Source organism: Carassius auratus, chromosome 28, assembly GCF_003368295.1.
Source record: "Carassius auratus strain Wakin chromosome 28, ASM336829v1, whole genome shotgun sequence".
NCBI lineage: Eukaryota > Metazoa > Chordata > Actinopteri > Cypriniformes > Cyprinidae > Carassius > Carassius auratus.
The window spans coordinates 8141063-8168984 of record NC_039270.1 but is presented as its reverse complement, the minus strand read 5'-3'; the positions used below and the strand labels follow the sequence as shown (position 1 = coordinate 8168984).

Sequence of the window (27922 nt, the reverse complement as noted above, 5' to 3'; positions counted from 1 at the left end):
ATCACATTTTATTTCATATATTTCGCTTTATGTGGATGAAGAGTGTGTTGGATCTTGTGCTAAAAGCTCTTATTCAACGAGGATTCAGATCAGATTTCATTCTGACGTAAACCCCACGGACACGACTGATTTGAGATCAGCACACAAAAGCGTGAGGCACGGTTATGGTTATGATTGACACGCTTCAGACGAACCCGGTGACGTGTGTCACATTTGCTGCCCGCTTCCACCAATAAGAAGACGCGGCGTTATACTTATTGTACCCAGGCCAATCAGAGCGAAGGAATGGGGCGGGAACGCAGCGAGTGGGTAGCAACAGTTGCCCGGGTGAAGACGAAGCGCCATAGCCACGGTAGTCGTGGTGACAAGAACCCAGCAACGAGAATCAACAACAACAACAAACCGATTCACTGAAAAAAAGCGTATTAAATCCAGAGTACCGCTGGAAGAGTCACTGGAAATAAGAGGTGATTCCGTTTTTTATATTTCATGTGAGGTCTCACTGTGTGGAAAACGGAAACAGGTGCGAGGATGATGATGTTTTCAGCGTCTATCGATGTCCAATAATCATGATCGGTGAGCGGTCAGATGCGTCTCTCTGAGGACAGACATTGTTATTATTACCAGCCTCCTCCAGAGCTGCTCGTTGTTATGATCATATACTAGTCAGGTTGTACAAAATGGCGGGTGTTGTTTGCAGTAATACGTGAGTCTCCATACACACACATCGCTGGATGTAGCGCTCGGCTAGCGTTGCTATGGAGCTAGGTGTGATAAACGCTGTTGGCATAGTTACACCGTCGACCACGGTGACGAAGCTGCCGTTATTGGCGGATAAAGCAGACGAGCCCCTGCTCTTCGCCTTTACTGACCACTCGATGTCTACTGGATATGAAAGCATCTGTAATATAATGCGCCCGGGTCGCATTCGAGTCAGTCAGTGCATTGTAAATAAGATGCAAAGCAGGAGCTTTAACTGCGCAGGTCGAGATGTTCGCACGAGCACGAGCAGATTGTTTCGTGAGGTGTACACTGTGTCACTTCATCCGTTTAGGTTATGGATATACTAACCAGTTCATATTGTTTATTTATTGACATTTCTATTGGTTGTAAATATGCCTTATGGGTGCATATGCGTATGTTATAGAAGCCAATACCTGTTCATTTATGTAAATAATACATTTCTAAGATATATATTAGGTTTTATTATCTATCTATACACACACACACACACGTAACGTTATAAGGAAACAAAAGCAGCAAGGTGTATACAGGCTTGATATGATTTGATTATAACATAATTTAATCATCAATTTTGCAGATTAGAGTAACAGCAATGAAGAAAATTAGTACTGACACATGGAATTTGACATTGATTTAGATTTTTTATTGACATTGATATTTGTGACCCTGGACCACAAAACCAGTCAAAAGTAAAAACACATCTGTTCCATCTTTATTTGACCCTCTAACTCTAGCACTTTCTATTCTATTTTAATTCTGCTTTATATATTTATACATAATATGTATAATGATATATATATATATATATATATATATATATATATATATATATATATATATATATATATATATATATATTAAGCAGACGCTTTCATCCAAAGCGACTTACAAATGAGGACAACCGAAGCAATCAAAATCAACAAAAGAGCAACAAAATGTAAGTGCAAATGACAAGTCTCACTTAGCCTAATGCAGTAAACATAGCAAAGTATATATATATATATATATATATATATATATATATATATATATATATAATTACGAAATTGAAGTCAGGATCATGATTCGATCATCACAGAATTTTGTTCTCATATAGTTTTTTTGTATGAATTGCATATATTTAAAATAACTTAATGAATCCAGAGAAAAATGAATTCTTCTCAATAAGATTTAAAATAATATATGCTATATATATATATATATATATATATATATATATATATATATATATATATATATATATATATACTTTGCTATGTTTACTGCATTAGGCTAAGTGAGACTTGTCATTTGCGCTTACATTTTGTTGCTCTTTTGTTGATTTTGATTGCTTCGGTTGTCCTCATTTGTAAGTCGCTTTGGATGAAAGCTTCTGCTAAATGAATAAATGTAAATGTAAGTAGCTCAAGTGTATTTGTAGCAATAGCCAATAATACATTTATTACAAAAATTATCTATTTTTCTTGTATGGCAAAACTCATTAGGATATTAAGTAAAGACCATGTTGACCTATGTAGAATGTACATTTCCTACTGTAAATATATCAAAACTAAATTTTTGATTAAATTAATATAGCCTACATAGTTAAGAGCTTCATTTGGACAAGTTTAAAGGCGATTTTCTTGATATTTAGATTTTGCACCCTCAGATTCCAGATTTCAGGTTGTATCTTAGCCAAATATTGTCCTATCCTAACAAAAAAATTTCAGATTTTTCCAACAGATTCCTGATGATGTATAAATCTCAATTTAAAGAAAAAAAAAATCTTTATTACTGGTTTTGTGTTCCTGGGTCATATTTAAGGTTTTACAGACAATGATATTGGATTTTCAAATATCGAAGACACTATTTTTATAGAAATGCACCTACTATTTTTTGTGTGTGTGTGTCCATGTCCCACTTTGTGTTCTTGGCAATAGTGTGTGCCCTCATTCATTTGCATTCGTTAAAGTGATCAGATTACTGGTAATAGGACACCAAACTCTCAGCCTTCCCTCCTCTTCTTTTTGCTGGCCCAACAATGGTTGTAGTCTTTAGGGCTTTCCTGGAACCATATGGTGGTGCCAAGGTGGTGATTAGTGATAATAATGAAAACTCAACTAACTTTCTTAGTGTTATTAGCTATGGAAAGCATCTTCATTATTATTGTTCATACTTAGACTTCTTACATCAGGGCATAACTCATCCTACACTATTGACAATGGTGATTTGCTACACCTAGCAAAAGATGAAATAAAGAATTGAGTGCACGGCTCTCTCAAAAGCTTGATTCTGACTGCTCATTTTGCATCATTAGAGGTATAATATCCCACAGTAACGAATGCTGTTAAAAGCATTGCTGAATAACGGACTGCTCATCCAGTAAGCTGAGGCCAGAGCTTCTTCCATGTCTCTCATATCACACCTCTAACTTGCTCTCTTCATTCATAGAAATGCAGCTGCTACCATCTTGAGTCTCACTTATCCATTGTATTGAAACTGAATTCAGAAAACTGTATTATTAAAACTATTGTTGTATTGTTTCTTGTTGCCAGGACAACTGTTTTACATATTTCTAATGGTTTACGGCAATAAACAGATACGATTTTAACTGTTTCAGCTCAAACCAGTGTTTTATTCAACATATTTGGTGTAAAGCTGTGTAATAATTGGTTTGACTGTACGTATGGTTTGATTTGTTTGCTTGTCTTGATAATATACATTCAGTCAGGTGTTATCACAGAATAAACCCCTAAAAAAAGGGGATCCGGGCCCTGATGTGAAAAATTATGTCTTGCTTATTTATTTACATTAAGACACCTATTGCCCTAGCAATACATAAGAATACAGCATTTCCAATCATACAAATGTATCTACTGTGCTGGGAAAAAGTGTTGATTCCTGATTTCTTATTTTTTTTGCATGTTTGTCACACTTTAATGCTTCAGATCATCAAACAAATGTAAATATTAGTCAAGATAACACAAGTAAACACAACATGCAGTTTTTAAATAAAGGTTTTTATTATTAAGGGAAATAGAATCCAAAACTACATGGCCCTGTGTGAAGAAGTGTTTGCCTTCCTGTCAAAACTGTGGTTTATCACACCTGAGTTCAATTTGTCTAGCCACGCCAGGCCTGATAACTGCCTCACCTGTCCGCAAACAAGACATCTCTTAGATAGGACCTGCCTGACAAAGTGAAGGAGACCAAAAGATCCTCGAAAGTTAGACATCATGCCGTGATCCAAAGAAATGAGAAAGAAAGTTATTGAGATTTATCAGTCTGGAAAAGGTTATAAAGCCATTTCTAAAGCTTTGGGACTCCAGCGAACCACAGTGAGAGCCATTATTCACAAATGACAAAAACATGGAACAGTGGAGAACCTACCCAGGAGTGGCCGGCCGACCAAAATTACCCCAGAGCACAGCAGCGACTTCCCAAGAGGTCACACAAGACCCCATAACAACATCCAAAGAATTGCAGGCCGCCTCGCTTGCCTCAGTTAAAGTCAATGTTTATGACTCCACCATAAGAAACAGACTGGGCAAAAATGGTCTGCATGGCAGAGTTCCAATACGAAGACCGCTGCTGAGCAAAAAGAACATAAAGGCTCTTCTCAGTTTTACCAGAAAACATCTTGATCCCCAAGACTCTTGGGGAAAATACTCTGGCGAGACCAAAGTTGAACTTTTTGGAAGGTGTGTGTCCCATTACTTCTGGTGTAAAAGTAACACCGCATTTCAGAAAGAGAACATCATACCAGCAGTAAAATATGGTGGTGGTAGTGTGATGGTCTGGGGTCAGGACCTGGAAGACTTGCTGTGATAAATGGCACCATGAATTCTGCTGTTTACTAAACAATCCTGAAGAAAATTGTCTGCCCATCTGTTCGAGACCTCAAGCTGAAGCAAACTTGGGTTCTGCAGCAGGACAATGATCCAAAACACACCAGCAAGTCCACCTCTGAATGGCTGAAGAAAAACGAAATTAAGACTTTGTAGAGGCCTAGTCAAAGTCCTGACCTGAATCCTATTGAGATGCTGTGGCATGACCTTAAAAAGGGGGTTCATGCTTGAAAACCCTCCAATGAACAATTACAATTACAACAGTTCTACTTAGATGAGTGGACCAAAATTCCTCCACAGTGCTGTAACAGATTTATTGTAAGTTATCGCAAATGCTTGATTGCGGTTGTTGCTGAGAAGGGTTGCCCATCCAATTATTAGGTTTAGGAGGCAAACACTTTTTCACACAGGGCCATGTAGTTTTGGATTCTGTTTTCCCTTAATAATAAAAACCTTCATTTAAAAACTGCATGTTTTTCACTTGTCTTATCTTTTAGTAATATTTAAATGTGTTTGATCTGAAACATTCAAGTGTGACAAACATGCCAAAAAAATATGAAATCAGGAAGGGGCCAACACTTTTTCACACCACTGTAAATGGGGCTTTCTATTTTCTTTTGTTTTGTTATATTGTGTATATATTATCATGTGAATCTGTGATTTAATTTTTCTTTCATTGCCTTCAGTCCAATGGCAACTCCAGCGTATGTGAGGGAGCTACAGCAGACCTCCCAGCCTCAGGGAGGCGGTGTGACTCCCACATCAGGCCAAGCTGCCACCGTGACGGCAGCTCCCCAACAATACCTGGCTGAACTTCAGACTACAGGGGCCACGGCATCAACGGACCCGCCCACCGGCCAGACCACACCCCCTCCCTCTCAAGCACAGAAGAGCCAGGCAATCGCCCTGGCACCGCCCGCACAAGCCCCGCCCACTCAGACTCAATATGTCACGGCTGAGATTCAGAGCTCAACTACGCAGTCCAGCAGTCAGACTACACCACAGTACATCGTTGTCACAGTTACAGGTAAGAGTAAAAGAACATCTTACCTCAACCTAAGAATAAATGACGCGCTATAGTCTCTGCTCAGAAACAACTCCAGCTACCAACTCCAAGGTCATGAGTTCGATTCCCAGAAAGATGAGGATAAAACATCTGTCTAATATTAATACTAGGGGTGCTCCGATCAAGATTTGAGGCCCATCGCAGATAACAAAAAGCAGTATCTGCCGATCCGATCACCGATACTGATATTTTTAAAGCCTTCTTTTGTCATGTAGAATTAATTATTTATAGTGATGATCCAAATCATGATTTTTAAACATTGGTTCAGGGCCTGAATTTCATTTTTGAAAATTGATTCCTCTCTAAGGTGACTTTTGTGAGAGGATTTAAATGTTTTTTTTTTTGTTTTTTTTTGAGGGGTGGAGGGGGCCATTTTTAAAAAAAATATGTATTTTTCTCACCTAAATGTTGGATCATGCTCTGTATTTTTGTTTTTACAACTGTGTAATTGTTGCACAATAGCTTACACAGCACAAGCCCGATTTTGTGAGCTGTATTTGAGGTGCGGTTCACACATGCTCTGTTTGCAGTGTGTTTGTAGTCCATCTGTGGTACAGAAGCAGCACAGACTGCCCTTTCACACACGCGTCTGCTCCTGATCCAGGGCTGTTTACCACAGACACAACATTTATCCATTATTTAGATTTTAAATCCAAACATTGTTACCTAAAAAGCTTTTTCAACATTGTGATTCTTTTTTACACAGTGCAGTAATACAATCTTTCATCAATTATTCAGTGCTTTTTACTTTTGCATTTACTTTTCAAGTTTTAAAGAACTTTAATTAAGAACTTCAAGAACTTTAAAATTATTGCCTTGTTTATCTAAAATTACTCTTTTCCTTTAAACCTAGCCAAGAAACCTTAGTCTATGTACTGGCTGTGAAGTAGACTTTAATTATATGCATTTATGGTGTAATTACTAAATTTTTGTGTCAGTGCATGTTCATATTTACCACAAACAATAAGCTGTTACTTTAATTAACTGCGTGCAGCACAGCAAAAAATAGACTCTGTGTGGAAACTATCCCCGAACTGTTGCAGACGCTCCACTCCTTAAAACACTGCCAGACCGCAACCGTGTGTGCAGTGAACGCTTCAATCCGTTAACATGAGCACTGCAAAAGGAGTGTGCCTGAGCATTGAAAACTGTTTATTTAGCGATTATCGGCCGATTGTGATCGGTAGCCGATAAATCGGAGCACCCTTAATTAATACACTCCTCCATTTTTCCTTCCAATAGAGGGTTCTCTTCACTCCAGTGACTCTGTGTCCGATTCTAGTCCCCCTGCTGCTGTAATCCAGACTGGAGTTCCTACACAGGTGGTGCAGCAGGTGCAGACCTCCCAACAGGTAACCCTAACCCTGTGTGTCCAAATACACAGTAAAGCCACCTGCACCACCACTCCCCGAAACAAGCACTACTTGGATTGCACTGAAATAGCATCAAGGGTTAAATCAAGAAATAACTGAACATATACACTTCTGTTATATTCAGCACGGATGCACTGAACAGCATTGCTATCACATGAATAATTACTGTTTGAAATATATTCAAACAGAAAACCGTTCTTTCGAATTGTAATAATGTTTCAGGATATAACCTTGGTGAACCAAAGACAGGTCTTTCAAAAACATTTGAAAAACCTTCCAAATCGAAACTTTTGAACAGTAGTGTAGATACTGTAGATGAACAGACCGAAACACAAATCTTTGGAATTATATGGCTTCAAATTCAAGGTTATGATAACAAAATATGTCAGTGAAGCATATACTGTATCTGTATTGAAATGAAATAATTGAAATGTGTTGAAATGAATGGATTATAATTTGTTTTTTTTTCGACATGTAATATCTAAAATTCTAGAAAATACAGAACTTTTCTTTCATACTTAGTGCTTTTTAAAATAAAACTTCAATATGGTTTAATTAAATGAGATTTGATCCAATCAGAAGACGTGTTGTTGAAGCTTAGAAAACAGTTTTTAAACACCTGGGCCTCAGTCAGTCCACAGATGGAAGAAATTCAGCTCTGCTTGTTGTTTGAATCTGAGTTTTGTAGAACGGCAGTTCTTAGAAAAAGGCTTGCCCTGCAGTCTTCAAACACGAGTCGTGACGATTGAGAGATTTTGCTGTTGTCTACCATCACGAATACCCTGAAGGGAGGTAACCACAGAGTAAACAGCTGCTCACAAAAAACAAAAATGTGTTAAAGACAAATTGGTGGTTTAACAGTTCTGCTGGAATGTCCAAACGATTCTGGTAAATACACACCGAGCTAAATAACCTTTTCTACAGGATAACAGCTGTATATCATCCACAGTTGAGCAACTGTATGTCCAGATGTACTGATGCAGACCATCACGCAAATCCATATAATGTGCATTTTTGTCTTAGATTTAACAATAAGATTAATTTTAAGGTTTAAATGAATGTTCCCGTTTAATCATCACTAAAGCTTCCATTTATAAATGCATTACTGTAATAATTGCTTTTATAAACTGTAAGTCATACACTACTGTTGAAAAGTTTGGGGTTTTTGTATGGTTTATTTTTAGGAAAAGGAAATTAATTTTTGTATGGTTGCATTAAATTTGTTAAAGGTAACCATAAAGGGCATTTATAATATTATTAAAAAAAATATTTCAAATAAATGCTGTTCTTTTGAACTTTTTATTCATCAAAGAATCTTGAGGAAATCGTATCACATTTTCCATTATATATATTAAATGGGTTTTTTTTTTACATTACAATTTTTACTGTATTTTTGGTCAAAGAAATATGGTCTTGGTGAACGTAAGAGACTTAAAAACATAAAGTCTTCTCGACTTAATGGTAGTATACCTAAAACATACTTAAAGGATCATTTAGTCTTATTGTGTTTTGGCTAGGAAGTTTAGATTGCCCAATATCATTATAGAAATACTCTATTCACAGTAAGCTGCAGTTTATTTCTCCATAAGGGGAAGGTTCTGAAAACAGGAGGGTTACTGAGGTAAACCAAGGCTATTCAGGTTAACATGTGATCATCTCTGCCCCAAATACATTTTATTAGGCCACTGATATGATATGATTGATCTTATTTTAAACACAAGTGCATTTCTTCAGGGGTAAAGCTTTTTAATGAGAAAAATAAAATAAAAAATAGTAAGTTACGTGTCTGAGAAGATTCTTTTCTGTAACTTCTTTCATTCTGTGAAAGTACACACACACATACAAAGCGTCAGAGCTGTACACCATGGCCCAGTTTATGGAGAAATAAGATTGCCGTTTGCAATTCTCACTGTAGTTTTCTTTCTTTTTTTTTTTATAATGCAAGCTAATGTTTTTCATTCTTCCCTGTAATCTATTACCAGAGGTCAGTAGTTCAAGCCACATCTCAGACAATGAAAACCGAGCCGGGCACGCAGCTGAATGTCACCAGCCTACAATCAGTGCACCTGACACAGGAGGTGAGCGCTCGCACTCATATAAATGTGTGTTGTTCTGTCAGTAAAGACTGGCTTTGCAGTCAAATTGATGCCAATGATGTTGTCCAAGTTCTCTCTCTTTAAAATGCATTTTATGTGACTCACATTAAATAGTTTGAACGTTCACAATCAAATCATCTTCAAATGTATTGCATTAAAGGAATTTCTCATCTAGAAAAAGTGGCTTAACTATTCCTTTAATGCAAAGTCCACTAAGCTTGCCGTCGTCTAACCCTCTGACGGTTGCTTTCAGAACCCTTTTCTCAGACAGAGAGGAAGGGATGCACAGAGAGAGAGTGAAGTGAAGAGACAGATAGAAAACTGGTTGGAGTGTAGGCCAGCAGTAGTACTACTAGAGAAAAGCAGTAACCTGTTTGGAGACAGTTTATCCTATGCATCTGTCAGTGGAGGTTTGCTGGATTACTCATCCTGTTTCCCCTCGTCTCTACCTGTGGCCTATTCACCCATCACCTTCTCTCTACCCGTCATGTCAGTGAGCTGGGAGACAGACAGGGTCTCCTACACCTCTGCTCCGGTGCCAGATGTGCACCTCTTTGAGATGTCCTCAGCCCATAGCGTAGGTGACTCTAGTTAAAACAGTGTTGTAGGTATGTCTGTGGTCAGCCAGTGAGAGTAATTTGATTTTGTTAGATCATTTAGTACAGTGATTTGCAACCCAGGGTCTAAGTCTAAATAAAAAAAAAAATATGATGCACACAATATTGTTCAAAAGTTTGGGGTTGGTAAGATTTTTTTTATGTTTTTGAAAGAAGTCTCTTTACTCTAATCAAGGCTGCATTTATTTGGTTAAAAATACAGTAAAAACAGTAATGTGAAATATAATAAAAACTGTATTTTATTTTAATACATTTAAAAAATTTCAGCTGCCATTATTATTACTCCAGGCTTTATTGTCACATGATCCTTTAAAAATAATTATTATATGGTAACTTGCATTTCTTATTGTCGTCAATGTTGAAACAGTTGTTGTTTATGTGGAAACAGTGATTTTACTTAGATTTCATTTAGTTTCTTATTTTTTTTCTTTTCATTGAAAGCTCAAATGAACAGCACTTAAACAATATAAATGTATTTGCTGCCACTTTGATCAATTTAATAAAAAATAATCATAAAAATGGTACTGACTCCAAACTTTAGTATACAGTAGTAGTCTAGATATACATACTATCTAAATATATTAAAATAATTTTCAGACCCACTTTATATTAAGTGGCCTTAACTACTATGTACTTACATTTTAATTAATAATTTAGTACAATGTACTTGTTGTCTACATAAATGTTTTTACATTGTACTTATATTTAAAAAAAAACGACATGTAATTACATCTGTATTTAATTTCTGTAATTACATTTATAATTACACTGTTGACCCATACTTTACACCTTAACCCACCCCTAAACTTACCCATACCTCCAACCCTCTCCCTGACCTTACCCCATCCCACCTCAATAGCAGCAAAAGTGTTTTACAATACAATATGAACACAATAAGTACATTGTACTTAATTTTTTATGTAAGTACATAGTAGTTAAGGCCACCTAATATAAAGTGGGACCATAATTTTGTTTTTATAAAACAAAAAAATGAGTTAAAAAAAAACATTTGTTTATATATTTTCTTAATTAATTTTATATTATCAGTAATATATTTTATATTAAAACGCTACATAACTTTTAAATCTTAATAAAAGCTAAGTAAAATAATCCTAATAAACTCTATTTATAGACTTTGTGAGTCTATTTTTTCACCCACAGTATTGATTGTTTTTATTTAAAAAGTGAATTTTTGATAGTTTCCATTATGTTAATGATGAAAAATGCTATCCAGTGTAATATGAGTTTAATGTTGAGGACAAGCACTTGAACCTTACTGCTGAGGTTGTTTTTTGGAGTGTACATAAGACTTAGGTTGGGAAACACTAAATTAGTGCATTGAATGTGGCTGCAGGCACGTTTTGATTGTAGATGTAAATTTATTGCAGAACTGTGATCGCCAATTTTGCCTTCTTAATTTGTGTTTTGGTGTTTGTGCGCCGCAGGTACAGCAGCAGCTCCAACAGGTGCCAGTACAGCATGTGTATACTAACCAGGTGCAGTATGTGGAAGGAGGAGATGCTAACTACACCACCAGCACCATGTGAGTGTTTACAGGAACCCACATTCAGCCCCAGTCCTGTGCACATGTGCAGGATCAGCTACAGGACTTCCTGAATTAACAGCTAGCTCATGGTTAGCCACTGTTAACCATGGGTTAGACAAACCTTCACACTTGTATTTGAAAAAAAGATCAGCACTGCTTGTAAAATATGAATATCAATTGTGGTGTCAAAAGATATTCAGCATGAAAAAAAGTTGTGCTTGTTTAAAAACAGACAGCCAACTAGTGCGTTAAATCATGATTAATCGCTTCCAAAATAAAAGTTTTGTAATTAATAAAATTAACAGTACACATGCATATATTATGCAAACAAATCTTTTATTTTGGATGCAATTAATCACAATTATATGTTTGACAGCACTACAGCCAACCATAAACTGTCATTGAATTCAAGAAATAAGCCCCAAGAACACTGCACATTGTGCCTAACAACGCCCTTTAGTTGTTATCAATTCACTGTAAACCATGGCTTCACAGGGCATATTGCTTTTATAAAACCGTTATTCCATATGCTCAAATATTCACTGAGCAGCAAATCAGCATATTAAAATTATTTCTGAACGATAATGTGACACTGAAAACTGGAGTAATGGTGATGAAAATGTAGCTTTGCATCACGGGGATACATTGCAATTTAGGGCCAGTTTTACTAAACAGGGCAAATTAGCACGAGAGCGCAATTCCAAAATCGCACAGATGGGAGGGGAAATGTCTGTGGGTGATTTACAGACAACACGTAAATTAAACAACACTGACGCAACATCTCATTTACATATCGACTAATGCAATATACCAAGTGCAGTGCAAATTAGCGAACAAAGAAATAAAGAAGCCATATTACGTTTAAAAGAACCAGAGGCCAAAAAAATGAAGGTTTGCAAGAAATTTTGATAGACCTGGTATTGCGTGACTAGTTGGGGGTTCCAAGTCGTCTTTTATTTCCTGAAGCAAATTAAAAATAACATGGCTTGGGAAACGATATGTTTGGACAATGTGTTCTTCTTGCTTTCTAAATCAATTAATACATGTGGAAAAATCCTCTCCCTTCCACCACATGTCTCTGTTCTCCGCGGTGCCTCCTAGCAATGATAATTGTAGCCTTTTCAAGCGCAAAATAGTTTAAGACATGCTTTATTTGGGCGTTAAATAATGGCGCAAATACCATTAATTTGATCTGACAAGTGTAAACGTTAGTAAAACGCATTGCATGATTCATTTAAATACTCTCCACCCATACACTTTTCGTCTGAAAGAGAAACTCCTAGAAATGAATATTCAATAAGTTCAGGCACAAAAATAACTGTCCATTCTTCACTGACATCCTGACAGTACTTCCAAATCCTGACAGTACTATTTTAACTCCAAAAGATGGTTTGCCCTGGCGAAAGCTGTTAGTATAACCGCCACTCTTATATATTTTGAACAGTAATTATAAATTATAATAATGTTTTATATAGTAACTGTATTATTTTCTATCAAAAAATCTTACCAAACCATACCTTTGAACATGTTTTTTTGTCTCTGTAATTTTCTTCAGAAATCCAGACAATATAAAATATTACGTTTTTTATTATTAATTTAAAAAATATTTAGATATGAAGTATTGAAATAGTACTTATTAAAAAAGGTCCTTGTGCTTAAATATGTAGATAAATAATCATTTTAACACAGGATTTGAAAAGTTTTAAATCTCAGAACTACTAATTACTAACCCAAGGTTACATTTCAAAAGATTTAAATATGCAACAAGACTGTTTGGAATTTTATGTCTGAGCAGCCCAAGGTAGTAAAAGTTGTTCAAACGGAATACTATTCAGAATCCTAAGCCTCTTCATTTTCTCCCAGTCGTTCCAGCAGTTTCCCGTACACAGAGACCCCTCTGTACACCCAGACCACTGCTGGACCGTACTATGAGACCACCCCTGCCTCTGGTTCTGAGGCCACGTCCCCCGGCACCCCTCTCACTGTCTCCGTGACCACGGGATCCCCCGGGGTGTCCATGTTTGTGGCGGGGACGGGGCAGATCGTGGCCAATCCCACGACAGCGGCAGTCACAGCTGTAGTGGCAGCCACTGGGACAGCGTCGAACGGTTCTGGAGATTCTGGAGGCGAGGCTAACGGTAGCAGCGGGAGCTATGTGATTCAGGGCGGCTACATGTTGGCTGGCAGCGGGACCGGCAGCAGTGGAAACGGTCACGGTTATCCGCACCCCACTCGTGCCTCTCCAGCCACCGTGAGTATAAACGAAGGCGAGGACAATAGCGTGCCGTCGGCAGACAAAAAGGTATGACGACAGCAGGGGCGGGGCTTAGTCGTCGCTCATCGCCACTCACAGATCCCCACCTCTTCCCGCCACCCAAATGATTTTATACGCATGGTGATCTCATTGCTCTGTTCCACATGTCAGAGAGCACAGTGTTACTTCCAAGTCCAAATTTATTTCATTTTCAGTTTTATTCTATGAAGAAAAAGTCATCAGATAGACTTGTCGGAACAGCATGCGTTTCAGTGATGACGCATGTCCAGTTGACATGTAGCTTGTCAGTGGCGCTTGCTAAGGCTTTCACTGTGCTGTCATATTCATTGTTAAAAACATTCAAATTCAGTCATAACCATATTCATAACGTCCATGAGCAGCTTTCCAGTTTTGCTGCGCATTCGGTTTACAAAATTCCTTTAGTTTAGCATTTTATTGATTTATCGTTTCATTGCATACTCGTCTTGTATGCCACGGCACGCAGAAACAGTTGTCGAGAGGCATACAGAGCTGTGCAAAAGTGTTTGCCCCCATCTGGTTTTCTGTATTTTTGCATGTTTAGACACCGAATGTCATCAGATTTTTGGGGATGCATACCATTCTGTAAAATGTGTGCATGTCATGTTATGTTTCTTTAAATACTAGAAATGAATTAGTTATTAAGTTAATAGAAACTAATACTTGTATTCAGCAAGGATGCTGTAAATGAATCAAAAGTAACAGTAAAAACATTTATATTGTTACGAAAGATCCTAGATAGATATTTCAAATTGTAATATTACAATTTTTACTGTATTTACAATCAAATAAATGTAGCCTTACTGACTTCTTTCAAAAACATGAAAAAATCTGGCCCCAAAAAAGTTGACTGATGGTATGTGATTTTTTTCACCAAAAAACAAAACAAAACACTTTGTTGTTATGTCTACCGAACAGTTCTGCTTTTGATTCATCTGTTGGCGCACTACTTCAAACTTGATTTATTGCACAACTGAAACCTTGAACTCCAAAGAAATGAAAGACCAGAAACTTTGTTCCTCTTTTACCACCAGACTGTATGTTAACACAATCATATATGCAATAAACATAATATAAAATGTGCACAGACTCAGTGAAAAAAAATCAGACAAAAGACCTGTTCACAGCACTGTATGCTTTCATGAAGCTGTCAGAACGGAATGTAAAGACATTGCTAAATAATGCCATTTGTTGTACATTCAAGGAAATTGTATTCATTTAAAGTCACCATGAATTTAAAAAACTCACTGCAAACTCACATTTCGGGTTTAAAACATCTGCTTCTCATCATCCAATCAACTCGTGACAATAAAATCAAGCCCCGTTCAACATTGTTTTCCACTTTGAGTATTTTGTTTCACTTTAAAATGAACTAAAATGTGGTTTGTGAATGTAGTTTACTGTTGACTTTAAATGAATTACACTATGCATGAGTGTCTGATTACAGTCCGCATGCAAAAGGATATGCGCGGGTTTGCAGCTGGTTGTTTGTGTGTTGTCTGTTCTAGGACATCTTTTAGCCTGGGCTCTCTGTCTGAGTGTGTGTGTGGCTGTTTGTGTGTCTTATCCCGGCAGCTGTCCTCTGGCCCTCAGGTGCAGTGGTTGTTGGATAATTATGAGACAGCGGAAGGGGTGAGTTTGCCCCGTTCTACTCTCTACTGCCACTACCTGCTGCACTGTCAGGAGCAAAAGCTGGAACCCGTCAACGCGGCATCCTTCGGAAAACTCATCCGCTCGGTGTTCATGGGGTTGAGGACCAGACGCCTGGGCACACGGTGAGAGAAAGAGAGACAAAAAAAAATCTACAGAATCCAAATTCTTGAATGGAGAGTCATGCATATAGATGTATGTGTGGATAGAAGCCTCCATGATCCTCTGGTTCAGGTCATGCAGGTGCACTGAAGCTTTGGTGTGTTTGTTCCAGAGGGAATTCCAAATATCACTACTATGGACTTCGGATCAAAGCGAGCTCATCTCTGCTCCGGCTGATGGAGGACCAACAACACCTGGCCATGAGGCAGCAGCCATTCTCCCAGAAACAAAGGTGGACACATGTGCTCTCTTTCATTATTTGCTTTCAGTCTCGCTGGTTCCTGTGTTTCTCAGTCTGGTCCTGTCTCCCTGAAGGCTGAAGCCGGTACAGAAGGTGGAGGGAATCACTAACGGAATGTCGTCAGGATCTGGACAGCAACAGCAGCAACAGCAGAGCTCGGGTCTGTCGGACATCAGCACCCAGGTCCAGCAGTACCAGCAGTTTCTAGGTAAGTGATATCAGTGTGAACTTTTAATGTCAGAAGCGTAAACTGATATGCATGCAAAAGCGGTGCTGATCCCACTTCTAAGTTACAAATGTGAAACGTACCTTTACCCCGGGGTTTAGAGCGGAGTTTCGAAATACCCATAACCCAGGGTTAAACGTGTGAAAAGCCCTCACATGGATTTTTACAACAAATCATTATATTGTTTCTGTTATCACTGATGTTTAGATGCGTCCCGAGCTCTCCCGGAATTCCCTGATGTGGACCTGCAGGGTAGGGCTTTACCCGAGGGCATTGAGCTGGAACATGTTAAAAGCTTTCAATTGCTCTACAGAGAACACTGCGAAGTGAGTCTTCTCTGTTCTTCTCTGTTTGCAAACAGAGATTGACTGTCGACATCACAATGAATATCTGTGATATTGATTTTTACTGATGTTATGTTTTTCTTCAGGCCATTTTGGATGTGATGGTCAACCTTCAGTTCCCTTTGGTGGAGACTCTTTGGAAAACGTTTTGGAGGTTCAGCGAAAGTCAGACAGGAGACTCAGCAACCCTAGCTGTGTAAGTTTGCTTCTCAGTTCAGTCATGTCAAGGTTTTCACAGTTTCCTGCTTTCAGGAGGATTTTATCAAGATGGTTCTTGGGGGGTTCTACTGAGCAAGGGTGGCAATTGGAAGTGCCTGTAATACCAAGTTTTAGACATTGTTCAAATAAGTACAAGATAGAAAAAGAAGGAATAAATAAAGAGAACGTTTTTACGATAAAGCCAAGTAGTTTTGAAAGACATGAGTTTTCAGCTGTCGCTTGAAAATTGTCAGGGATTTAGCATTCCGAAGAGGTGGGAAGATCATTCCACCAGCCAGGAAAGTGATTTTGAGCCTCTCTGTGATGGTACCACAAGGACTCACTCACTAGCGGATCACACTTCTGGGGGGATGTAGATTCGTAATAGGGAGTGGAAGTAGGTGGGTGCTGAGCCTCTGACTGTTTTATATGCAAGCATCAATGTCTTGAACTTGATGCGAGCCACAAACGTTAGCCAGTGCAAAGAGAGCTGTAACATTGGCTCTTTTGGGTTCGTTGAAGACCAGTCATGCCATTAAATTCTGAATAATTTGTAGATGTTTGATTGTGCTTGATGGAAGTCCAGCCAGAAGAGCATTGCAGTAGTCCTAGAAATGACAAGTGCCTGGACAAGAAGTTGTGCAGCATGCTCCGTTAGAAAGGGCCTGATCTTTCTGATGTTGTGCAATGCAAACCTGCAAGATCTAGCAGTCTTTGAAATATGGTCTTTGAAGGTCAGCTGGTTATCAAAGGTTACACCAAGATTTCTGACCGAAGTTGATGTGGAGTTGTAGAAGAGCCTAGCTGGATGGAGAAATCATACTATAGAGTTGGAGTGGCAGGGAAGAAGCTCAGTCTTTGCCAGTTTGAGCTGTAGGTGATATTCTTTCATCCATGCCGAGATGTCCGCCAGACAGCCTGAGATCCGTGCAGCTATCATTGGATCATCTGGTTGAAATGAGAGATAGAGCTGTGTTTCATCAGCATAACAATGTTAGAGAATCCATGTGCCTGAATGATGGGACCCAGTGATGTCGTGTATATGGAGAAGAGGAGGGGTCCAAGAACTGATCCCTGAGGAACCCCAGAGACAAGTTGATACCCCCCCTCCTCAAGCCACCTGAAAGACCTATCAGTAAAATAGGATTTAAACCAGTAAAGTGGGATCACATCTCTGTGAGGGCAGACAGGAGGATCTGATGATTGACAGTGTCAAAAGCAGCAGATAGATCCAGCAGAATACAAACTGATGATTTGTAATCAGCTTTTCCAATCCGCAAGGCTTCTGTGACTGACAGTAGTGCAGTCTCCGTTGAATGGCCTCTTCTGAATCCTGACTGGTTAGCATCAAGTTTGTTGTTCTGTGAAAGAAACAATTATATCTGGTTGAAAACAACTCTTTCATGGGTTTTCACTATAAACGGAAGGAGAGAGACCGGTCTGTAGCTATCTGTAAGAGATGTGTTTAATGTAGGTTTTTTGAGCAGTGGGGTTACCCGAGCCTGCTTGAATGCAGTGAGGAATGTGCCTGTGAGGAGAGATGTGTTGATGATGTGTGACTGCTGGTAAGAGTGTAGGAGAGATTGCTTTGAGGAGGTGTGAGGGGATTGGGTCTAAAGGGCATGTTGTAGGATGGCTGGAGGGGAGAAGTTTAGATGTTTCTGCCTCAGTGAGGGGACAGAAAGAGAAGATGGGAGTTTTAGCAGTTGGTGTGGTTGGTTTGAAGTCCTGTATGTGTGGGGCTGAGAACTGACTACTTATCATTCTGGTTTTGTCTGTGAAGAATGTGTTTTGAAGAGATTACGTGTGTCTGGAGGGCTGTTGATCTTGTTGTGGAAGTATGAAGATTTTGCAGTATGAACTTGACAGAGAAAGATGAAAGCAAAGACTGATACATCCTCAGGTCTGACGGATCCTTTGATTTGCACCATTTTCTTTCTGCTGCCCTGAGTTTGGTCCGGTGCTCTTGAAGAACATTAGATAACCAGGGGTTAGAAGGGCCAGCCCGTGCTGGCTTGGGGAGAGAGGACAAATATCGTCTAGAAAAGAGGTTAAAGTAGAGCATAAAGTGTCCGTTGCTGCATTCACATCCAGAGATGAGAAATGGGTAGGTGAGGGAAGAGAGGAGGATACTACGGAGGAAAGATGAGAAGGGGAAAGAGAGCGAATGTTTCGTCTAAAAATCAACGGTATGAGGGGTGGGGGCACACAGGTAGCAAAATGTAGTTTAAATGTAATGAAGAAATGGTCAGAGATATGTAGGGGTTTTACCAGAATTATGTCTGCCATACAATTGCGTGTGTAAAGTTAAGTTGGTTGCCTCTTGCCTGATTTGTGCGTGCTTGTATTGGGAAGTCATTTGAGATCAACAAAATGGAAGGTCTGTAGCATAAGGCTTATCCAGATAAATGCTGAAGTCACTGAAGTGAAAAAAATCCCAAGTAAGTGCAATCAAAAATGCAAACGGCAACGAATATACAAAGTAGAAATTTGCAGAAATGAAGTATTCCTTCCTCGCAGCAAGTGATAATTCGAACAGCAGATCTATAAACAAGTATTACGCAAAACACTCATTCGCAAGCCTCCGTTGATTTTATATATATATATATATATATATATATATAAAAAATTATAATAAAAAAAATTATATATAATTTTTTTTTTTTTTTTGCAGAAATACTGTATTTAAAAAATTGTTATGCTAAATTTAGGCAAAATGAATATGATTACATATTCCGTATGGTTTTTTTTTTTTTTTCATGTTAAACTGAACTTCAATTTTGACAGGTTGCTGTGAAGACCTTTAGGTTTCTGTATGTACATGATATGATGATAGTTTTTCATAAAATAAATGGTTAAAATGCTCATGAATTGAGATTGTAGAAATGATGTTCATGTGTTTATGTACTCTCATATTTTTAGTTTAACATGCAATGCAATGCAGCATTCCTCAAAAGCCTGATGGATTATATTTGGTACTCACATTGTAATACCATTTTTCTAGAAAGTCGCTTCAGTCCAGTAAGTGTTTGTCTTGCAATTTAACTAACAATTATAAGTTATTCTTATGTTTACTTAAAAAAAACTGATTTCACAGCAAAAGGACATGTGTACCATGCCCTGAAGGTGGATGTTTTTAGAATGAGACTAATAAGAGTATCAGTCAGACAACAGATTGTAGCTGGTTTTTAATCAGTTGTATATAATCATGTTCAAAATTTAGAGACCTTATAAATTTGCATATCAGATATGATACAGTAGCTTTAGGGTTTAGGGTTAATGAATAATAAGACAAACTTTATCTGTTTTTTTTTTTATTTTAATTTTTGGCTGTCTTAGGCATGACGAGTCTGAGAAGAGGCTGCCCAAGTCATGTTTGGTGGTGCTCTGTAAATATGATCCAGTGCTTCGCTGGAGTCGTGACTGTGATAACACACTGTACCAGGGCCTGGTGGAGATGCTCATCCCAGACGTTCTGAGACCTATTCCCAGTGAGTTCCGGCATGTTCTCTCAATACAGATTTACTTATTACTATGCAGCAGTATGTGCCAGAGCTGGTGGTGATCCATCAGGTGAGTCACATTCTGCCAGGAGTGGCCTATTTTTACTCGCATTGACATTCGCTAGTTTAGATGTAGGTCGACATTCAGGCTGCTGGGGCACCAATTACTGCCACACAACATCATTTATTTTTCTGAAGTATCTTAATTCTTTCTCCAGGTGCCTTAACGCAAGCCATCCGAAACTTTGCGAAAAGTCTTGAGAGCTGGCTGACTAATGCCATGATGAACATTCCTGAAGAGATGGTCCGCGTGAAGGTCAGTGATCGCAACAAAGTACTAATATTTAGTAAGGAATAGCTCACCCAAAAATGAAAGTTTGCTACTCACCCGCTGAACATTCAAGATGTAGGCGAGTTTGTTTCTTCATCAGAAAAGATTTGGGGAAATGTAGCATTTCAACACTTGCTCATCAATCCTCTGCAGTGAATGGGTGCTGTCAGAATAAGAGTCTAAACAGCTGATAAAAACATCACAACACAGCGGTTTTCGCAGAAATATTAAGCTGCACAGCTGTTTATTGAACAATAAATCAGTGTATTAGAAGAAGGATCATGTGACAATAAAGACTGGAGTAGTGACTGCTGAAAATTCAGCTTTGCCATCGCAAATAAATAACATTTTAAAAATAACAAAAATATTCATAAAAAAATTAATCTTACATCCCCTAACTTTGAACTGAAGTGTACGCCTTATTTGCTTTCATTACATTTTATCAGCGACCTTTCACTCTGGTATTTCCGACATTAGTCAGCCACTACAGTCAATACCACAAAACTCCTGTTTTATGAATGACTAATGAAAGTTAGTGCTGACAGGAAGATAACATGGTGTGCTTGTGACGCATAGTCAGAAATGCAGTACTTTTTTAAAATAATTTTTACATGTCTCTAAGGTTTACTTAAAATAATAATAATAATATAATAATAATATTAATATAGTTTTTTGCACAAAAATCTAATTAATAATATTTTTATAACTCTCATTTTGAACCTAATCAGACACTGTTATAATTGGCTAGCGCCACTGCATAGGAAACAGTATCAACGCCCCCTTGATATTGCATGTGTGTTTTCAAAATAAAACTATCATTTCCAGACATAGCATTATGAAATAACTGAAATAACTGTTTGTGATGCAGCTGCAGTCAGATCTAGTACTTCACGCTTTCAACAAGTATTTCTTTGTGAACTCTTCGTAACACTGTGCCTCATTTACAAAACAAAATGTTCCGATCAGTCCTTTGACATGATCTGGTGTGCCACTAAAAATAACTATCCACTTGTTCTTTATGTTGGATGATATCTGTAAAAATATGCGAATGAGCTTTTTAAACCAAACGGGTCAAAGCGAAAGTTCTTTCAATCGATTTGTCCTACTGACGACAAAGCAAACTCACATCTGTATACTTTAGTACTGTAGTACAATTACAGTGATTGTAATTTATATTTGCTTTTGACGTGACGCGACACTTTCGCATTCCCATTCAGCGTAGTCAAGTGTCAGCCGTTAAGCGACTGAACGGCAGTGGGCGGGGCCTATGGTGTCTTGCTCTAGAGGCAGTGTTTATACAAACGACTGTGCGCAGGTGACATCATATTGCCCCTCAGATCTTGATTAAATACATACTTTGTTTATAATGAGGAGGATGTTTGAACCTGTAAAAATTGCTGGATGTATTAATGGTACAAAGACAGAAAGAAGTGAAATATATGGCAAAAATAGATTTTTCTTTCTTATTGCCTCCTTTCTCTGTGAATTGGTCTTTGTTTAGGTGACGTCCGCAAGTGCGTTTGCTCAGACCCTGCGCAGGTACACCTCTCTAAACCACCTGGCCCAAGCAGCTCGTGCCGTTCTGCAAAACACGGCACAGATCAACCAGATGCTCAGCGACCTCAACAGAGTGGATTTTGCCAATGTGCAGGTGTGTGTGACTGGACAACTCCCTCATGTTTCCAGGCAGAGTTGAGGCTGTATTTATGATAGACCGTATTTATGAGGGCTGACCTAGTGCTATAATCAGTCACCATCTGACATGAACTCACTTTTTGACATACAGTTGTGTGTTTGTGGTCTGTCTAGCTGTCAGGGAACGGAAACACAAGTGAGTGTTTAGCATAACATGCAGTTTCCTTAAGTCATTTAAAAAGGGGTTACGTTGTCATTAGTCATTTAGGCGATGATTTTATCCAAAGTGACTTACGGTATACATATTAAAGGGACAGTCACCACAAAAATGAAAATTCTTTCACTGTTTACTCACCCTCATGTTGTTCAGACATGTATGAACAACATGACTTTTTTTCCTGAACAACATAAAAGAAGATATTTTGAAGAATACATGACTTTTTTTCCTGAACAACATAAAAGAAGATATTTTGAAGAATATTGGTAACCAAACCATTTCTCTTCCCATTGAATTCCATTGTTTGGTCAAAAAACGCAATGAAAGTCAATGGGAACTGAAATTGTTTGGGTGCCGGTGGTCTTCAAAATATATTTTTTCAGGTTCCATAGATAAAAGTAGGTCATACAGGTTTGGAACAACATAGGGGTGTTTTTTACTGTTTTATTGTACAAGTTACCAATCCTGGGTGAGGTGTCTTTGTGGGATGCAAAACATTTTGGGTTACAATTTGGTCATAGCTTTAACCGCTACACCATACCAAAAAGGGAAATACTAGCCTTTCGAGAAATTTTGAGAGGAATATCAATGTACGTGGCCTTTGCTAAAGAGAATTGAGCTATAGCTTACAGACCAGAATATCATAAAGATATGGGATAATGTAAAAGTTCATTGTTAACCTGCATGTTATCTTCCGGCCATTTTGACTGAGATTTTCCAAAAAATGCTACTTAATGTTATTGCACTGGTCTAAAACTTACTGACTTTGCTCACACAGGGAACACCTTCCTTCAAAAATTTTTTCATTTTTGTATTTGTCATAATTTTTTCCCCCAACACTTGTGCCTGGCCTACAAAATGTATTTAAAAATTTCTCATTATGCTATATTAATATCTGAGAAATTCTCCTCAGTTTTTTTGAGCGACCATTGCCACAATTATCCACAAATAATCTTTCTTTCACTCCTTAACTGAGGCCTCTGACCAATCACGCAGCACAAGTCATTTTGTAAAAGGTAAACTGAATTAGGTAAAGGCTTCTCAGCTCAGCACACGGGTTCATGGCTGTTTGGTTTAGTCTGTGTTTGTGAATCTCTTGTAGGAGCAGGCGTCCTGGGTGTGCCGGTGTGAGGACCGGGTGGTGCAGCGGCTGGAGCAGGACTTCAAACTGACCCTCCAGCAGCAGAACTCTCTGGAGCAGTGGGCAGCCTGGCTGGACGGTGTGGTCTCGCAGGTCTTAAAGCCCTACCAGTCTAGCTCGGCCTTTCCAAAAGCAGCTAAACTCTTCCTGCTGAAGTGGAGTTTTTACAGGTGAGCCTCCAAAGGTTGTACCAACATTAGGTTTGTGGACATCACAGGGAATTTGGCACGAAGGACAAGAAGATCATGTGACGAATCAGTTCAGTTCTTAATCCTAGATCTACTGTCCACAGTTGATACATAACACAATATTGAGTTTTTAGTTAATTACATTAGAGTCAAAAATGTATAACAGTCTTCAGATCGCGTGCTTGGTTTTAGAAGAGAGTTGTAATGACTGTTGGACCCAGTAACTGTAATGTCAAATATGTTTCTCACTTTTACTCATCAAACTGCTCTCTTCTGGTTTCCACACTTCCTGTATCTTTTCTTTGTTCTCTCTTTAGCTCTATGGTGATCCGAGACCTGACTCTCCGCAGTGCCGCAAGCTTCGGCTCATTTCACCTAATCCGCCTGCTTTATGATGAGTACATGTACTATCTGATAGAGCACAGAGTTGCCCAGGCCAAGGGTGAGACTCCCATTGCTGTCATGGGAGAGGTACAAACACACTCAGAAACAGAAATCTTTACCTGATCTTAGATGCACTTCTCATTTCAGTGTGTAAGACAAAACAAAAGTGCGTCACTTCTCTCATAACAGGATATTAAACTGAGGAACTGTGACAGACAGATTGTGACTGTAGTGTTTTATATTTCATAATTCTCTCTTTTGCTTCTTAAGTTTGCAAGTCTTGGTCGAAGTTTGAACCCACTTGATCCCGATAAAGGTTAGTAGTTTTACACCCAAACGCCAAAGACACAATAATCAAGTCACAGATTTGTAGTAGTTTCTTCTTCATTTACTAAATTGAGGTTTTAGTGGGAAAAAACAACAACAAATAATTCATTTCCCAAAGCATGCAAACAACCACATAGGACTGCACTAAAAACTCAGAACAACACATAGCGACCAACAGGCAAACAGCCAATTAAAAAAAAAAAAAATATTTACTTTATTTTACTTATATGTGATTATAATTTGAATGCAATTTTAAAATTAAAACTATATAATATATATATATATATATATATATATATATATATATATATATATATATATATATAATCCATCTTATAATTTTAATTTTAAAATTGCATTAAAATGATAATCATATATTATAAAGTGTATATATATATATATATATATATATATATATATATATATATATATATATATATATATATATATATATATATAAATTATTATTTACAGTAACGTTTAATAAATGTACGTTGAATAGAGTCAGTTAATGTATTTCAAAGCAATAATAAAAAATATTTTGAACAAATATTACAAATAAAAATACAAAAATGTATATTGATTTGGTAAAATGTATATATATATATATATATATATATATGTAAAATAAAGTAATTATTATTTTCACTAAATTTCTATTTTGTAATTTTAAAATATTTAAAAAGTCTCAGATGGATTAGACATATTTTGAATGAAGTAATAATTCTTATTAATATTAATGAGCAATCATTTTTATTTGTGATTTTAAAATACCAGATTATCATTATTTTGAAAGAAAATTCAAAAATATTAATTTAAAATAGTAAAAATATCAATATAAAAATACATCTAATTTATGATAATATTTTAAAATTGTATATGTACCAAAATTAAGTGGTTATTAATTACAGTAATTTATCATTTAAATTATGTTTGAATGTAATACAAAATATTAAATATATTATTAATATTTTGAAAACAAAAATATTACCAACATTGATTTGGTAATAATAAAAATTTATATGTATTTAAAATAAAGTAATTATTATTTTCACGAATGTACAAAGTAATTTTAAAGTTTATTGTCATTTTAAAAGAATTTAAAAAATATCAGATGGATATCCAATGTTTTTCAGTACTGAATAAAATCGATATATCTCTATGTCTTTGTGTCTCAGAAGAGGAAGAGGAGGAGGAAGAAGACAGTGACGATGAGTGTCAGGAGTTGTCTCTGCAGTCTGATGGGGGCGCTATCGGGGACGAATCTCTGGAACCGCCCGCTAAGCTGGCTCGAACCGACCAGAGGGTTCTGTTCAGCACAGGAAGCATGGAGAACTAAGAACTTGAATACACACGTGCACCTACAAGCACACATCACATAACACTCACCCAAAAACAGAAATGCTGCCGCTGCATACTTACACAACATTTCAGATGCTCATATGTACATTTCCATGCCTGTCGACGTCTCTAATGCACATATACACAAGCGTTCACTGAAACACAGAGACACATATAGCGCCAATCCACGCCCTCACACACACATTACATGAACACCATCACCGATCACATATCAAGCTCTTAGACAGGGTGAAGAGGTCACTAAAAATAGCTCTCGAGTCTCGAATCTAATCCTGATTCTGTCTCTTTTAGCTGTTAAGACGCAAGAACACACACAAAACCTGCTGCAACTGGATCCTAAGAGTCGTTCGCGATGGACTGCACTCTGATTGGCTACTGAAATCTGAATCAAACTGTCAGGCAAGCTTTTTTAACCTGAAATGGTTGTTAGGGAGAAAAGATGGACTGTAAGTGTGAGTGTTGTGTGTTGATGTATACTTTCTGCCTATCCGCGTGTTGTTCGTGTGATTGTGAGTGACCCGGGACCTTACCGTTTTTAATCGGCTAGCGCCAACGCGTGTGTTTTTGTGCATGTGTGAACGACCGTCCGTGGTTCTCAAGAAGTGTTGATAGTTGTTTTCGTCAGTGGTACCTTTTTAAGTTCTTGATGCCTTCAGTGACTGCCATGTCATTAAATGTTTTAAGCATATTACAGCCCGGCTCTTTATAAACTCAATTTCCCATGAGTCTACTGGGTGTACGTGAATCAGCTGGGTTGTGTAATGTTGCTTTTTTTTTTTTTTTTTTTTTTTTAGGGCTAGTCTATACATACCTCTGCAAATGAAAGCAGTTTGCCAGAAATAGAAGGAGAGGGTTTTTTTTTTACTGTCTGGGTTTCCTTTCACTTCTTACTTTTTATGTGTTCTTTTTTTTTTTTCTATTTTGTTGCACTTTTCCTCTTGCCAAACGTCAGCCTGAGCTTGGCACAAGACATTAAATGTTTCTGTCCTTGCATACTTTTTTCCTATGGTCAAAAAGTGTCAATCTCAATGTGTACAGCGTTGTCTAACACTGTGTAGTGCATATTTGCTGTGTGTTGGAGATCTGGATATTTTACTAGAACCCTTCAAACAAACTTGACACCACTGCCCATAGTAGCTAGGAAAAGTAGAGAGTGAAATGATCTTTGGGCCATTTCCTTCTCAAGACTCATCCGTTCAATTCCGTTCTCGTGTCGTGGCATATTTAATGATAAATTTGAGAGAGCTACAGGACATTCAAACTCTAAATCCCATATCATTCAACATATGTAAATGATTTCTGCTGTAGATGCTGACTGATCTCAAACCAGCATGATGCTTTTCTTGCCCTTTGATTCTCTTGACAGAGCCACAGGAAACATATCAGAAGATCTGGAGATCCTCTCTGTATGACAGCCGCTTTCATAAAAAAATGAATTTCCCTTTTCACTTTTTTGAAGTTGTTTCCATTTCTCGCTCAAAAAAGGGGGGGGGGGCAGTGTTTTGAGTAATCTGAACCATGAGAATGGTTGTGCCTTTGCAGTTATCAAATGAAGTCCAGATGTTTTTAATTTAAAAATACGAATAAATTAATAATTTCTAAAATTGTGAATTGTGTCGACTGTCTAGTTGTATGTACTGGCATAATTTATTTTTTTGTCAACTACGGTTGAAACCATCACACCTACGCTGTGATAATGATTCGTCAGTGCCTTACTAAATGCAGGCTTCACATAAGTGTGCCACATCCTGTCCAAAGCCAGCGAACGTGACAAGGAAACATCGCTTGTGGTAAAGAGAGGGGGTTTATGAGCTCACTTGCCAAGGTACTTTCCTGTCAGATTGTCACGTTATGTATCTCCTAGACATTTCTGAGAAAAGCGGCCCATTGATATCGAGAAAAAAGAGAGGGCAAAGCCAGCCACACTTGATGGTACAAAGAACCAACAGAAAGAAAACTGACTTCCTTTCAGAAATGAATTACATGTGTTTATATTACATACTTCGATCAGAAGTTAGCAGTCAGTTTAGAAACCTCTTGTACTCACCACACACAGTACAGACCAAAAGTTTGGACACACCTTCTCATTCAAAAAGTTTTCTTTATTTTCATGACTATGACAATTGTAGATTCACACTAAAGGCATCAAAACTATGAATTGACACATGTGGAATTATATACATGACAAAAAAGTGTGAAACAACTGAAAATATGTCATATTCTAGGTTCTTCAAAGTAGCCACATTTAGCTTTGATCACTGCTTTGCACACTCTTGGCTTTCTCTTGATGAGCTTCAAGAGGTAGTCACCTGAAATGCTCTTCCAACAGTCTTGAAGGAGTTCCCCGAGAGATGCTTAGCACTTGTTGGCCCTTTTGCCTTCTGTCTGCGGTCCAGCTCACCCCTAAACCATCTCGATTGGGTTCAGGTCCGGTGACTGTGGAGGCCAGGT

At 37.8% G+C, this 27922-nt stretch overlaps 1 protein-coding gene across 8 annotated transcripts; it reads left to right on the top strand.

The window, feature by feature from the left end:
- The first annotated feature begins 109 nt into the window (after positions 1-109).
- LOC113046668 (MHC class II regulatory factor RFX1-like) lies at positions 110-27082 on the top strand. 8 transcript variants are annotated; one of them, XM_026207554.1, is made up of 20 exons: positions 114-467; positions 5258-5598; positions 6880-6989; positions 8993-9088; positions 9360-9516; positions 9601-9683; positions 11169-11266; positions 13133-13571; positions 15138-15337; positions 15487-15606; positions 15690-15823; positions 16049-16167; positions 16272-16381; positions 19723-19874; positions 20105-20202; positions 21719-21868; positions 23172-23380; positions 23716-23869; positions 24053-24098; positions 25288-27082. In XM_026207554.1, exons 2-20 carry the CDS (start codon positions 5262-5264, stop codon positions 25446-25448), a joined length of 2973 nt encoding a protein of 990 aa, XP_026063339.1. In that variant the 5' UTR covers positions 114-467; positions 5258-5261; the 3' UTR covers positions 25449-27082. The 8 variants fall into 8 exon arrangements, with proteins under 8 accessions (XP_026063336.1, XP_026063335.1, XP_026063338.1 ...); XM_026207551.1 differs by having other exon boundaries at positions 110-467; positions 9360-9683; positions 15156-15337; XM_026207550.1 differs by having other exon boundaries at positions 110-467; positions 9360-9683.
- The last annotated feature ends 840 nt before the right edge of the window (positions 27083-27922 follow it).

Excerpts from the sequence above, each read along its gene's own strand:
- LOC113046668 (XM_026207550.1), top strand. The coding sequence starts at position 5,262 with ATGGCAACTCCAGCGTATGTGAGGGAGCTACAGCAGACCTCCCAGCCT. Across the intron at positions 15,607-15,689 it reads CCATTCTCCCAGAAACAAAG|GCTGAAGCCGGTACAGAAGG; the intron begins GTGGACACATGT and ends GTCTCCCTGAAG. Across the intron at positions 24,099-25,287 it reads CCCACTTGATCCCGATAAAG|AAGAGGAAGAGGAGGAGGAA; the intron begins GTTAGTAGTTTT and ends TTTGTGTCTCAG.